At 42.7% G+C, this 15309-nt stretch overlaps 1 protein-coding gene across 1 annotated transcript; it reads right to left on the bottom strand.

Moving 5' to 3' along the window:
- Positions 1–8962: 8962 nt before the first annotated feature.
- Positions 8963–14465, bottom strand: LOC310699286 (vomeronasal type-2 receptor 26-like; the record flags this gene model as incomplete). The annotated part of the gene is made up of 6 exons (XM_083486933.1): positions 14355–14465; positions 11477–11568; positions 10619–10846; positions 9931–10057; positions 9230–9359; positions 8963–9083 (listed from the first exon to the last, which is right to left on the bottom strand). Exons 1-6 carry the CDS (start codon positions 14356–14358, stop codon positions 8963–8965), a joined length of 702 nt encoding a protein of 233 aa, XP_083343059.1. The 5' UTR covers positions 14359–14465.
- Positions 14466–15309: the final 844 nt, after the last annotated feature.

Consider the following 15309-nt stretch of genomic DNA (forward strand, 5'->3'; position numbering starts at 1 on the left):
CAACAAAGGAAAAATAAACTGACAAAAATAAAAAAGAAAACACTCTTATTAATCCATTTTAAGTATCATCCACTTATTTACACAACGTTAACACACGTCTTGGCCTACCTCCTATCCTGTTACGGTTTTCTTATATCTTTTCTTCTCCTGCAGTTTCTAACTCTGTGATTTATGCATAGCAAGGTTTATGTTAGGCCTACTGTAGTTTTTAATTTGTTGCAGTTACTTTCAATGTACTTCACAAATTAACTCCATTCTTTAATAAACTTTGTTTCTTTTTGATGTCTAATTTTGTTTGTCATTCTTGCTAATTCTGCATATTCAAATAATTTTGTTTGCCAATCCATAATTGTGGGGGTCTCTGCTGATTTCCAATTTTGAGCTATCAATATCCTGGCTGCCGTTGTCGCATACTGAAATAAATTCTGGTCTTCTCTTTTAATTTCATCTCCGATTATTCCTAAGAGGAATGCCTCTGGTCTTTTTAAGAAGGTGTACCTAAAGATTTTTTTTAGTTCATTATATATGAGCTCCCAAATTTTTTAAATTTTGTCACACGCCCACCACATATGGTAAAAATCGCCTTCCTTCTGCTTACATCTCCAACACATTTTATTTCCACTTTTATACATTTTATCTAATTTTACCGGTGTGATGTACCAATGATACATCATTTCCTCCAAATTTTCTCTTAACGTGACACATACTGTAAATTTCATTCCTCTGTTCCATAACCTCTCCCACTTGTCATACTCTATGTTTAGAGTATAACTTAAAAACAATATTAAAGTACAACATTAAAATGCAGCCTCATTTCAGTAGAATCTCAAATCAAAAACTTTTTAGGGGATGAAAACGTCAAATCTTCACCAAGGCCAACTATCCAGACTGGTCCTACGTGGGCCAGAAAAAAGCCAGGGAAGTCCCCAAATAGGAGTTCCGTCACAGAAAAAAGCCAGGGGAAAGAAGGAACGGGGGGGGGGGGGATAAAGTTGATTCCAAGCCAAAGGTCTTGGATCCGGGTTCAAATCCTCACTGGGTCATGAAGCTCACGGGCTGACTTCGGAGTCAGTCACAGCCTCCTAACCAGCCTCTCAGGGTTCTTTAACTGAAGCGGGGGTTATACCATGTACTTTTTGTAGAAAAAGGTGGGATATAAATGCAATAAGCTCGTCTGCTTACCTGCTTCAGAAAGCTGGAGGGGCTAGCAGGGTGGAGAGTCCCCAACCCAGCACCCAGAGAACTCTACATGGTCTCATTTGGGCCCACGCCAGTTGCAAAATGCACCTGTCACATCATCATCATCATCATCATCATCATCATTTATTTATACCCCACCCATCTGGCTGGGCTTCCCCAGCCACTCTGGGTGGCTTCCAAAAGAATATTAAAATACTATAATACATCAAACATTAAAAGCTTCCCGAAACAGGGTTGCCTTCAGATGTCTTCTAAAAGCCTGGTAGTTGTTGTTCTCTTTGACATCTGGTGGGAGGGTGTTCCACAGGGCGGGCGCCACTACCGAGAAGGCCCTCTGCCTGGTTCCCTGTAACTTGGCTTCTCGCAGTGAGGGAACTGCCAGAAGGCCCTCGGTGCTGGACCTCAGTGTCCGGGCTGAACGATGGGGGTGGAGACGCTCCTTCAGATATACTGGACCAAGGCCGTTTAGGGCTTTAAAGGTCAGCACCAACACTTTGAATTGTGCTCGGAAACGTACTGGGAGCCAATGTTGGTCTTTCAAGACCGGTGTTATGTGGTCTCTGCGGCCGCTCCCAGTCACCAGTCTAGCTGCCACGTTCTGGATTAGTTGTAGTTTCCGGGTCACCTTCAAAGGTAGCCCCACGTAGAGCGCATTGCAGTAATCCAAGCAGGAGATAACCAGAGCATGCACCACTCTGGCGAGGCAGTCCGCAGGCAGATAGGGTCTCAGCCTGCGTACCAGATGGAGCTGGTAAACAGCTGCCCTGGATACAGATTTGACCTGTGCCTCCATGGACAGCTGTGAGTCCAAAATGACTCGCAGGCTGCGCACCTGGTCCTTCAGGGGCACAGTTACCCCATTCAGGACCAGGGAATCCTCCACACCTGCCCGCCTCCTGTCCCCCCAAAACAGTACTTCTGTCTTGTCAGGATTCAACCTCAATCTGTTAGCCGCCATCCATCCTCCAACCGCCTCCAGACACTCACACAGGACCTTCACCGCCTTCACTGGTTCTGATTTGAAAGAGAGGTAGAGCTGGGTATCATCCGCATACTGATGAACACCCAGCCCAAATCCCCTGATGAACATGGCTTATTTCTAAGACTGAGGATAGGTCAATGACCATTTGGAGTACAGGGAGCTGTTGGGAGTTGCTGGCCAGCAGTGGCCAACGCTCGTGATGGGGGAATCCAGAGTCGAAACAGTTTTGGATAAATCTGATGGAGAAACCACCCTGCTTCTGTTTTGAACCTTGGATTAGAATAATAGAATCATAGAATTGGATTAGAATACAGTGGTACCTCAGGTTACAGACGCTTCAGGTTACAGACTCTGCTAGCCGAGAAACAGTACCTCAGGTTAAGAACTTTGCTTCAGGATGAGGACAGAAATCGTGCTCTGGCGGTGCGGCGGCAGTGGGAGGCCCCATTAGCTAAAGTGGTACCTCAGGTTAGGAACAGTTTCAGGTTAAGAATGGACCTCCGGAACGAATTAAGTTCTTAACCCGAGTTATGCAGAATGGGCGAAATTGAATTTGCAGGTATCCTGCTTTCCTTTATAATTACCAAAACAACAGTGATTTGTTCCTCCTCTTCTTGGAGGAAGTTCAGTGGACTCCCCCCACCCCATCCTGATTGTTTGCATCTCAGTCCAACAGTTATCAGAGGACACAGCAACATGAGGCAACTTCTTGCCCAGAAGAAGTTAAAAACCTCCAGTTTCGCTGAGACTGTAGCCTGAGATTTAGGAGAGTTGACAGGGACTATGACTATTTGAGGTGTCATAGAATCCCCTGAATTGAAATTGAATGCAGATTTCCCAAAAATAGCAAGGAGAGACAAGAAGGCCTTCTTAAACGAGCAATGCAAAGAAATAGAGGAAAACAATAGAATGGGAAAAACCAGAGATCTGTTCAAGAAAACTGGAGATATGAAAGGAACATTTCGTACAAAGATTACCATAATAAAGGACAAAAGTGGTAAGGACCTAACAGAAGCAGAAGACATCAAGAAGAGGTGGCAAGAATACACAGAGGAATTATACCAGAAAGATATGGATGTCTCGTACACCCCAGGTAGTGTGGTTGCTGACCTTGAGCCAGTCATCCTGGAGAGTGAAGTCAAATGGGCCTTAGAAAGCACTGCTAATAACAAGGCCAGTGGAAGTGCTGATATTCCAGCTGAACTATTTAAAATTTTAAAAGATGATGCTGTTAAGGTGCTACACTCAATATGCCAGCAAGTTTGGAAAACTCAGCAGTGGCCAGAGGATTGGAGAAGATCAGTCTACATCCCAGTCCCAAAGAAGGGCAGTGCCAAAGAATGCTCCAACTACCGCACAATTGCACTCATTTCACACGCTAGCAAGGTTATGCTTAAAATTCTACAAGGCAGGCTCAAGCAGTATGTGGACCGAGAACTCCCAGAAGTGCAAGCTGGATTTAGAAGAGGCAGAGGAACCAGAGACCAAATTGCAAACATGCGCTGGATTATGGAGAAAGCTAGAGAGTTCCAGAAAGACATCTACTTCTGCTTCATTGACTATGCAAAAGCCTTTGACTGTGTCGACCACAGCAAACTATGACAAGTTCTTAAAGAAATGGGAGTGCCTGATCACCCCATCTGTCTCCTGAGAAATCTCTATGTGGGACAAGAAGCTACAGTTAGAACTGGATATGGAACAACTGATTGGTTCAAAATTGGGAAAGGAGTATGGCAAGGCTGTATATTGTCACTTTATACTAAACCCAGCAACAATGCCTCTGTTTTTTTAGAAACTGAACTCCTAGATATCTTTTTAAGCTCTTCATGTTTCATAATCCAGAATTGTTTCAGCACTTTGCATCCCCACCACATATAATACATCGTCCCCACCTCTGTTTTGCATCTCCAACAGAATTTGATTTTTTAAATATACATCTTTGATAGCTTTACTGTGATGAGGTACCAGCAGTAAAACATCTTCATTATATTTTCCTTAAATACCACGCTGTAAAATTTATATCGGTTTTCCATAATTTTCCCCATCTGTCTAAATTAATTGTCTGGCCCAGCTCTTGTGACCATTTTATCATTGGTTCTTTTATTACCTCATCTTTCAGTTCCCATTCAAGGAGCAAGCTGTATATTTTTGATATTATTTTCCTATTTGGTTGCAGAAGTTCACTTTGTAATTTTGATGTTTTCTGTTCAAATCCTATTTTTTTTTCTTGGTTAAAGATATGCAGTACCTGGTGATATTGTAGCCAGCTGTTTTTTTTGGTTTGCAACAGAAAAAAACCAAATTGGAAATGGAGTTGTTAGACACTAAAGTTAAGAATATGTCTAAAATGTATAATTTGTTGTTGGAGTGGCATACAAAGGATGAACAAGTTAAATCGGTTATGATTGACTGGGCAAGAGATGTGGGACATAATATAATGTCTCCACCCCCATCGTTCTGCCCGGACACTGAGGTCCAGCTCCGAGGGCCTTCTGGCGGTTCCCTCACTGCGAGAGGCCAAGTTACAGGGAACCAGGCAGAGGGCCTTCTCGGTAGTGGCGCCCGCCCTGTGGAACGCCCTCCCATCAGTTGTCAAAGCGATAAACAACTACCTGACATGTAGAAGACATCTGAAGGCAGCCCTGTTCAGGGAAGTTTTAAATATGTGACATTTCATTTTATTTATTTATTTATTTATTTACGGCTATTAGCCCATAAATGTGACATTTTAGTGTATTTTTCATCTTTGTTGGAAGCCGCCCAGATGGTCCGCCCAGATTTGTTGGAAGCCGCCCAGATGGAAACCCAGCCAGATGGGTGGGGTACAAATAATAAATTATTATTATTATTATTATTATTATTATTATTATTATTATTATTGAGGACTGGGAGAGGCTATGGAGGAAAGGGGTTAAGTTCACTGCATGTACGATGTTAAAGGAAAATATTATGAAGATTATCTATAGATTGTACTTAACCCCTGTAAAACTGGCAAAGATTTATCACAATAGTGATAACCTTTGTTGGAAATGTAAAGAAAAAGAAGGTACTTTTTTCCATATGTGGTGGACTTGCTAAATCGCGCTTTGCGCATGCACAGAAGCGCCGAATCGCAACCCGCGCATGCACAGATGCGCTGCTGCGAGTTGCGAACGCTATGGGTTGCGAACATGCATCCCGCGTGGATCATGTTTGCAACCTGAGCGTCCACTGTACTGGTCACAGGTAATGAGGCAAGGAAGAAGGGCTACCCCTATGCTGTTCATATAATCAGTTATCAGTAATCAATATATTCATATATGCTTACACATAATCAAGGCTTACAGTATTTTATAATCCATTTTGAATCAAAGGGAAGCTGTGCCTTAGCTAACTGCAAACTGCTTGGAACAGCAAAGTTAGGAGCCGACCTTTCCCCTACAAACATCTGTGTACCCTGGACATGGGGAGACGTGAATCAGAGATTCTGGTACAAAATCCCCTCAGATACAGGCTAAATTGATCCACAGAACAGGAAGAGCAAAACCACAAAATCTCCAAACTCCCTGTCCTGTCATAACTAGGGGAGAGGTTAGACAGAGCGTCACTGCAAACATCGGAAAGCAGAACTAGAACTCTGTGCTTGACCAGCGCTTGACCAGGAGCTGGTAGCGTGACAAGAGCTTGCTAATTGGCTGATTCTCGCTGACAATATCGTGAATCCCTCATGGTTGTCTCATGATCTATGATTTGCTGTGATTTGCTCAGGTATAAAGACCTCTGGATTTCTGTCAATCAGGGTCCCAGTTCCTTTTGGAAGAGATTCCAAACTAGGTCCTTATTGCCTGGCAATAAACCTTACCTTCTTATTCTCCATTACTGAGTCTGTCTGATCCTTATTTAACACCAAGCGAGTACCTGCTTGCGCTCACGTGCTTCAGTATGAATCCAGTACAGAGCAAGCATGTAACTATGTATTTGGCGTCCGGCACAACTCTGTCTTTTGTTCTCCTTCCTAGCAACTACGTGAGTGTGGGGAGCGGGGAAGGTCCACCTATTTTTTTCTATGGCAGAGCAGCTTCTTTCACAATGCTTCTGGTGCTTCGCTTCAGGTCTGGGAGGGGAACCCAGTAAGGTATCTGGGAGAGCCATTGCCTGTCAGTGAGAAGCTGGATGAACTAGGTGAACCACGAATCTGGCTCAGCGTGAGGCGGCTTCCCACCTTCCTCCCACCATCGTGCAGCCTGCTTCCCCATTTACCTGCATCCCATCATGCCAACATTTCCTTTTGCCCACCTGAGAGCCCATGAACCAGTTGGTTGGGAATCAATTTTGTTATTGTTGTTGTTGTTGCATCATGTTGCAACCAAATCAAAGTTTGTTTGTTTTTTTAAATCAAGCAGTTTATAAATAAATACATAAATTTAAAAAAGGTTGGCCGAAGCTACTTGTTTGTCGTCGGTTGTTTTTTTGTGTGCTATTTATTGGTGGCAATTTCGTGTTTTTTTCTTTTAAGCTGTATTCATTGTGATAGTGGTACTACTAGATACATTCATTATATTATTATTGACCCTCCTCTCATGGAATACTTTTATTTATTTATTTATTTATTTATTTATTTATTTATTTATTTATTTATTGTTTTTATTAAAGATTTTCTTGGGTTACAAAAGACCATACATTGTCTCTATTTTCATATCATAAAGTTGTTTCTATAGATCAGTTATATTTGATGTAAGGTTTTAATGTTGTATATCGTATAAGGTTGGGGGAGAAAAGAGGTAGGGAGAGAGAGAAAGAAGGAAGGAAGGAAGGAGAGAAGGGGATAGTAAACTTTCATTTTTCTACATAGTGTATGTGTGAGGTTTTGTTTCAGCATCACATGGGTAGATTTTCTTTCTATTCATTTATTAGTTTTCATTGACAGTGAGAGAGATGGGTATTATTTTTTTCAGGCAATTTTTATCTTGTGATTAGGAAGGGACAATGCAATGTTAATACTTATACTCTCTAATATTTAGGAAGGGAACATAAAATTCATCTGAGTTCTCTTCCTGCTGTGAGCTCTGCTCTTTCCTGAGGTTCCTGTGGGCGCAGGGGAGACCCCCATGAGGCACAGTGAGACATTTGCCTTGGGGACAGCTGGGAGGGGCAGAAGATGTGGGTCCAAGGAGCGTGGTGCTCACTGTCTCCTGTTCTTGCCACCCTTCTCCTTGCTAAATATAATTGATTTAATTCACACTGAAATGAAAAGGTAGCTTTAAAATGGGAAGTGGCTGAATGTGTATTAATGAAGCGTTGCTAATATTGGGGCTTTTCCAAAGCTATTTCCTAAAGCACTGAGCTCCTTAATTTGTTAACAAATTACTGTTGGTTGTTTTCTACTCTGTGCTGAGAGTGAACCTTTGATCATGTGATGAAGGAATTGAGTTGCAAACCTCCATTTCCAAAGGGAGTTGCCTTTAGTCTTTCTCTCCCAAGCTCCATGGAGTGAGGATGTAAATGAAGGGAGAGTAAACAGCCTGAGGCCAATGGTGGCTGGAAAGCGGGCTGTGGAGGAGAGACAGACTTCTGCTTCTAGGTCTGCATGGATTATTCCATATTTTCCTAAGATGCTGAGCCTGTGCTGGACAGCACAAGACATTGTATGGATATTTTGGTAGTATCTTTGATTATTGAAGAGTTCTGCCACTAAAACTTTGAATAATATTTTTATGGGTCTGCACAAAGATTTCTTCCAGAAGGAGTCAGTTCTTGTGCTTCCAGTCGCTTCAAACTGTGCAATATTAATATCTGCAACACTCCTGAGCTGCCGCGTCCCCTGCAGCTCCCATTGCATCCCTCCCTTCATGACCTGCTCATTTCCAGTCCTCTTTTTTTTGGCCCGCCACCTTCAGCACACCAGGACTTCTGGATACCAAGAGATACCAATGGAATATGTTTCTTTTCATTTTGAAAAACAATGCATAAGCAATTTATTTGCAATGCTATCTTTAAAAAAGATTCTCTTAATGAATAGCATTCATTATTATTGAATTATCACAATTCAAGGATTTCTTATTAGGCAAAATAAGGATTTCTTATTAGGCAACAGTATTCAGAAAAGAATTCCTAAATCAGGTAAAAAATGAACAGTACTAAGGATGGAATATGATTTAAATGATTATTTTGCGTTCTGATTTCCAAAACAATAGCTTCTAAGGAGCTACATTCCCAACTCATGTGTCCGGCCTTTATTGCTGCCATGCTGGCTATCAATTGCAAAAACCAAAAACATATTTTAGGAATCAGGTGCCATATTAAGCCTTTGTAGTCAGGTGCTCCTTTGTATTCAGACTAGGCCTGAGTATGATAATGTAGCACTTGGGCATGAAGATGCAGCCCAGAAGCCCAGCACTGGAGGCCAGCATAGAGAAGATCTGCACAGCCACCATGTACTTCCCCTTGGTGCTCAGGTAGGTGGGCACAAAGGACACCCAAACACTGCAGAAGACCAGCATGCTGAAGGTGATCAGCTTGGCTTCATTGAAGGACCCTGGAAGCTTCCTTGCCAGGAAAGCCACCGTGAAGCAGATGGCTGCCAGGAAGCCCATGTAGCCAAGGACAGTGTAAAACATGGCAACAGATCCTTCATTGCATCGCAGGATGATCTCTCCAGCCTGGGAGTGCATGTCAGAGTCTGAGAATGGAGGAGAGGTACCCAGCCAGATGCCACAGATGAGAATTTGGATACTGGAACAGGAAATGACAATGGAATTAGCCAGGCTCTTTCCCAGCCATCTCCTCACCCTGTTTCCTGGCTTAGTGGCCAGGAAGGCCAGCACAACAGTAATAGTTTTTGCCAACAAAGAAGAGACAGCAACTGAGAAGATGATGCCAAAGGCTGTCTGCCTTAGAAGGCAGGTCAGTTTCCTTGGCCGGCCTATAAACAGGAAGGAGGACAAAAAGGAAAGGAGGAGGGAGACAAGGAGGATGTAGGAAAGGTCCCTGTTGTTGGCTTTGACTATGGGAGTGTCAAGATATTTAATGAATATTCCTAAAACAAGGCCTGTGATTAAGGCCAAAAACAGGGCAGTGGAAGCCAAGAGGGTCCCCAGATATTCATCATAGGACAGGAAGGTGATAATTTTGGGGATGCATTGATCTCTGTCTTTGTCTGGATGTTGATGTTCTGGACATTTGGTGCAGTGGTCTGCATCTGGAAAAAGAAGAGCATCTGCATGAACATTTTCCTGCAGACTAGCAAAAAAAGCACATCAATTTTGAATCCAGCCAGCCCCTACAAATGGAAACAGTGATGGGACTTACTATTTCTGCTAATCAACACAGAGAGTTGGTCCTTTCCATGTAGGTCCCTCGTGCTGATAACCTCTTATTCACCTCCCAAGGAAGAGCTTGGAGTGATCTCGAAGCTCCAAGTTCTTAATTGCAGCTACACCTGATCTCACCCCTCGCTCCAGGTGTTGTCAGATTGGTGTAATTTACAGAAAAAAAAGTTCCTTGGAGGAGCATGGACTGGAACTCTGGTCTTCCCAGTACAAACCAAACACCCCAGCTACTTTGCCACACTGACTGGTCAAAAGCAACAACACTGTCTAATTCTTATATACTCAAAGCTGTTTCAGTCGTACCTGGAAACCTTTATTAAGACCGTGTAACTCACCATTGAACCTTTATTAAATTCAACCATAAGATTATAGTTGAATATTCATCAACAAAGGACATGAATTATTGTTCTTTTTGCTGCATATTCCTCTGAAGTCTCCTACCTTCCTGAGTGGAGATCATCCCTTCTGCACATGGAGCACAAGCATGGCAGCAAATAGGTTTCCCTTCCTGAACCTTCTTGGCATATCCAGGGCGACAGCTTTTGGTACACCTGGACTGAGGAAGGGTCTGACCAAAAAGAGAAGAAAGCATCAATGAAAGACTGTTAGCAAGTAACTTCTGGGCCAGTGTACAGTCTCGGTCTATGTGGAATAGACACGGCTTTTGTGTAGATGCTTTTTTTTTTTAATCCATGGGACAAAACAGACAGCCAAATTCCTTGGGACACAGTTGGGGCAGAAAGAGATAATCAAGAAGAGAGAATTACATGGAGAATGTATTGCCCTTGGATTTAGGAGTCAGAGATCAAATCTGCAGTTATTGAAATTGTTTAAAAATATCAAAATCCAGAGAAAGAAACAAGCTGAAACAGAAAGGTATTTGGAGCAGCCATGTTGTGCTTAATTCTGAAGTCTGGCATGCTTTCTGGCTACTGCAAAAGCCATGCCCCAGTCATATTCTAACCTGCTTTTCCATTTTCATGTTTCTTATTTTGACTTTCCTCCATTCATCTCCTCCCCCGTATACTTTTAGCTCATTACTTGGATAGGCATAAGTTATACTGTTGTTTCCCCCAACAGAGAATCAGAGCTCAACATATCTCTAAAAGGGAATGGAATGCAACCAAACCTGGTTGAACAGTCTGGACCACACAAGAGCCTCTTGGTCAATGGTGAATTTTGGGCCTGAGGATCCCTGACTGCTTATGCTCCCAAATTTCATGGCACCAAAGGACTCGTTGGGAAATGGCACCCAGTTCACAACGTCAGATTCGACTGTCAACTGCCCATTCTCATTCAAATACACTCCTTCCATGGAAGTATTGTAAAACTGGGAACTTCCCAGAAAAGGGTGAAGCTAGAACAGGAAAGAAAGCATGCACATTTAGAAAAGAAGAAAACCATCTAGATAACATAGCCTAATTGCTGAAGATCTTTGTACAGACTGACAATGGGATCTTTAGCCCATTGTTTCTGCTTCAGCCTTTTTGGACAGACTAAAGCCGTGAGATACATAAGCTTTATTCCACACCCCTGGAAGAATTCTGCAAGGATTAGTTTCCTTGGCTAGTAATAGCATGAAGCCTTGCTAAGGAATCAGGTGGTGAAGTGGAGGCAGATTGTCTTCTCAGCAGCAAAATAAAATGTGGGTAACAGTACAGTACAGCGGTACCTCGGGTTACAGACACTTCAGGTTACAGACACTTCAGGTTACAGACTCCGCAAACCCAGAAATAGTACCTCGGGTTAAGAACTTTTCTTCAGGATGAGAACAGAAATCGCCCGGTGGTAGCGCGGCAGCAGTGGGAGGCCCCATTAGCTAAAGTGGTACGTCAGGTTAAGAGCAGTTTCAGGTTAAGAATGGACCTCCAGAACGAATTAAGTTATCAACCAGAGGTACCACAGTAAATGGAGGCAAAGTAAAATCAAGCCTGAATGGAATTCACAGCACCGATGCCTGTTCAGCCTGTGAGGAAAACAGGAATACCTGCCAAGACTGTATCCTTTGATATTTCAGCCTCTTTTTACCCTTCGCCACCATCTGATTGGATTTGGAGGAAAGTGCAGCCCTTAAGGCACCTGCCAGAGCAAGGACAAGATTGTAAATACTGTAACTATCCAGAGACAGGATTTTCTCAACCACTTCATCACGCAGGGACTCCAGAGTGTCGTCTTCCCTGCACCTTTCCCTTCCTTTTACAGAGAACATGTGCTTTGAATATGAACACTTAAATGATTTCTGTCCAAACTTCCGCATAGGAATGTGAAATGTTTCATAATTATCATAGTTTGGCTTTCTTTTAATACGAGTTAAGAAAGAGAAAAGCCCATGGATGTGCAGAGGAGAAAGCAGATCATAAGACAAATTCAAGGTGAGATCCCACAAAGCTGTTGTGATCCAGACTTTCCCCACAATGGGTCTTATATAATTTTCAACCACATTTTGCAAAATACGTATTATAGTAAAGAAGTAACGATTCTCCCCATAGTAGACTAATACATTGACTTCGTTCCACCTGAATAATGTATTGAGAGGCACTGCTATTCTTGACCTCTGTATTGGGATGCTAAGTGAGAAGGCAGCACAAATTGTGTTCCTGGTTAGCAGGGGCTTCAAGGTCCTCATGAACCTCTCTCCATTGTTGGTGTCTGGAGCAACGAGGCCAATCCAAGTCCAGTTGAAGTGCAGGAGCAGTTGGACTATCCCCAGATACTGATGCTCTTCTTTGGGAACCATTCGGTAGATAAAAGGGAACTGAGTTTTGTCACTAAGAGCGTCAGAAACAAAACCATAACTGACCTAGTAAAGAAGAGAAGAGATTAGTGTTGTCACTCCCAATAAAATCCCAAATCCAGTACTTTGTACTTGCCTGAATGATAACTTTTCTCTGACATGGAAAACAGAGAAAAGACACAATTTCATGGGAGCTAAGAAGCTTTACTCCAGGGAGCTTAAGAACACCCCAACACCCCTGTTTGCTTTCAAAAAACGGTGGCAGAGTCTTTGCAATGGGTTGTGTTTGCTTTATGTTATGCCCTGATTGCATTTTTTTTTACTGCTTTTACAACATGTATCTTGTAGCAGTTTTATTTAATTGTATATGATCTCATCCTTATTTCTTCATTAAAGTGTCACATTTAAGAAAAAAGAACAGATTTTGTTAAAAAGAAAAGAGCTCACACAAAATTACAATGAACATTTTTAGCTCACATTAGACCTATAATAGCCATCAGTTCTTCTATATAAAATTAAGCTCTAAACTTAGTTGCTATAAACCCTACAGATGTCTAAATTGATTGCTGAGGTATTTGTAGTAGAAGAAACCTGCCCGTTGCTTGTACAGGATAAAAGATATGCTTCGTGGCATAAACTCGTATCTTGAAGATGCAATCCTTCTCCTGATACCATCAGCTCACTTTTCTTAAGTGAGAAATGTGTGCAGATTTATCCCAAATAAATGTACAATCTTTGGAGAATAAATATAGTTTGACTACAACCCCACATTTCATTTTGTGTTTATGATGGCACAGTGCAAAATCATAACTATTTACTGACTTATTTCTGTGTTCCATTTTTAAATATTAGAATTATTATTATAATATTAGAATTCATTTGGGTTCTCCTCCCAGTTTTTCCCCTCTAGTTGTTTCTGCATTTTTATACAGCATTCCCTGTATTTCATCGTGGTCTAAACCACTAACCCTCTTGGGATTTCTGATCTGAAGGTCAACGGTTTGAATCCCCATGATGGAGTGAGCTCCCGTTGCTCTGTCACAGCTTCCGCCAACCTAACAGTTCAAAAGCATACCAGTGCAAGTAGAAAAATAGGTACTGCTGCAGTGGGAAGGTGCGTGGAAATTGTGTTCCGTTGTGCCAGAAGTGGTTTACACCACATTGCTTTTTGAATTTAGAGTGGGTATTCTGTGGGAAAGGATTAGGGTGATGGAGAAATGGCTTGGACCCATGCCTACAAAGCACATGGGAAATGGAAAGCCACTCAGACCCCTGCTTTCTAGCCATGGGATGGGAGGAAGTGTGGATTGTAAAGATGGAGTTGAGGGAAAATTCTCCTTCTGCCTTAGAATCATAAATGACATTTTCACATCTATCCAAAGAAATTGCAATAACATTCTGGGATTTTTCCTTCCCTCCTGATATTCATACCTGTGGGGTTTTGTAGATGCTTGACATGGTGGAAATATATTTGGATGTGTCAGAGTCAGCCCCCTCAATAACGGCCAATGCTTTATTCCATGGTCCACAGTAATAGTTTGGGATGTTTGCCTGCCCAGGGCAGAGCAGGTCCACCATGGCACCAGAAGTCATTCTGGCATCATAATAGTTGTCATAAATGTCATAGCCCAGGGTGAGGTTGCGGAAAAGCATGTGGTTCTCATTGACCTCCTGAACGGCAAACAAGAAGGACAGGATATGCCAGAAGGCCCGCATTCCAAACCTGGAAAAAAGTGTGTGTCATCTTGACATTTTTTCCATACAAAGACCAGATTGTGTCCTCCTTACCTGTGATGGGGGGGACGGGGACGGACCATGAGATGCTTCTGCAGCATCTGTACACCTGAGATCCATCAACCCCTTCCTGTCCAAATCTTAGAAGAACGGGCTATTCTAAAGCAAAGGTCTCACTAGTGTGGGTGAAAGCACACAGTTTGCAGTAGATCACTTTCTGACATTCAGAACGAATCCTACCATTTCCCTCCAAAGGGTCGAAAATAGAAGACATAATTGACCAAGCAAAGGTACCAGAAATGAGGATACGTGCCTAGCAGACAACAACATTTGGTGTCCATGAAGTCAGATTCAGCCTGCATAAAGCTTTTACAACAGTAGGCACATAAGGACTTACCCATTAACTCTGGTTAAGGGAGGCTCATTGAAGACGCTTGGATTGAACCCAACAGGTGTAGCGGATATGACCCCACTAATATGGTAGTCTCCTCGCCTGTACCAATTCAAGGGTGCATTGGGATCCCTTATCAAAGTCAATGGGCATTTTGAGCCCAGCATCTCTGGTGTTGCTTCAGGTAGTAGCAATAGCAACAGCAGAAGGTGAGTTATGATGCACCTGCCATTTACTCCAATCTCCTTCTTGAGTGCTATCAGCAACAGAGGTAGCAAATTACCAGCAGTCAAAATCTGCTTGGAAGACCCAGGCTGCAGTGACTTAATCACAGAGAACATGCCTGGCGTACATGGCTTGAGAGCCAAAGAGGATTCAATTCAGCCCCATGTGGGCAGCATAACCCCACCCCACCCTCAGTGGCACAATACAGAAGTATTTATGTACCAGTCTCTTCTGGCTGAGTTTGATGAAGTTGCATCATGTTGTTGTTCAATGTTGGACGCAATTATGATTTTATTCCTCTTGAGCTTTGGCAAGATGATGACAAAGAAATCACCATTATTTTTAATAATTACATTTGCCCTCGCACCATGTTGAACTCCCTTTATGGCGTCAGGTGTAGGCCTGAAGGAATACATGTTCCATCGAATCATAGAGCTATAGAATTGCAGAATGAGAAGGGACCCTGAAGGAGATTTACATTGTTGAGCAGCTGTCAGAAAGTTCTTCCTAAAGTTTAGTCTGAATCTCTTTTCTTGTCACCTGATCCACTGTTTCAGGTCCAACCCTCCAGAGCAGAAGAAAACAACCTTGCTTCATCTTCCATGTGACGACCCTTTAGATATCTGAAGAACTTCCCACTGCCTTGTGGTTCTACTTGTGACATGGGTCAGAGAGGGGCACGGGAGGTTGGCATGACCTTTCCTAGCACTTCTGAAAGACTGGCCCATGGTCCAGC

Source organism: Podarcis liolepis, assembly GCF_965112155.1.
Source record: "Podarcis liolepis genome assembly, chromosome: 2".
Lineage (NCBI taxonomy): Eukaryota > Metazoa > Chordata > Lepidosauria > Squamata > Lacertidae > Podarcis > Podarcis liolepis.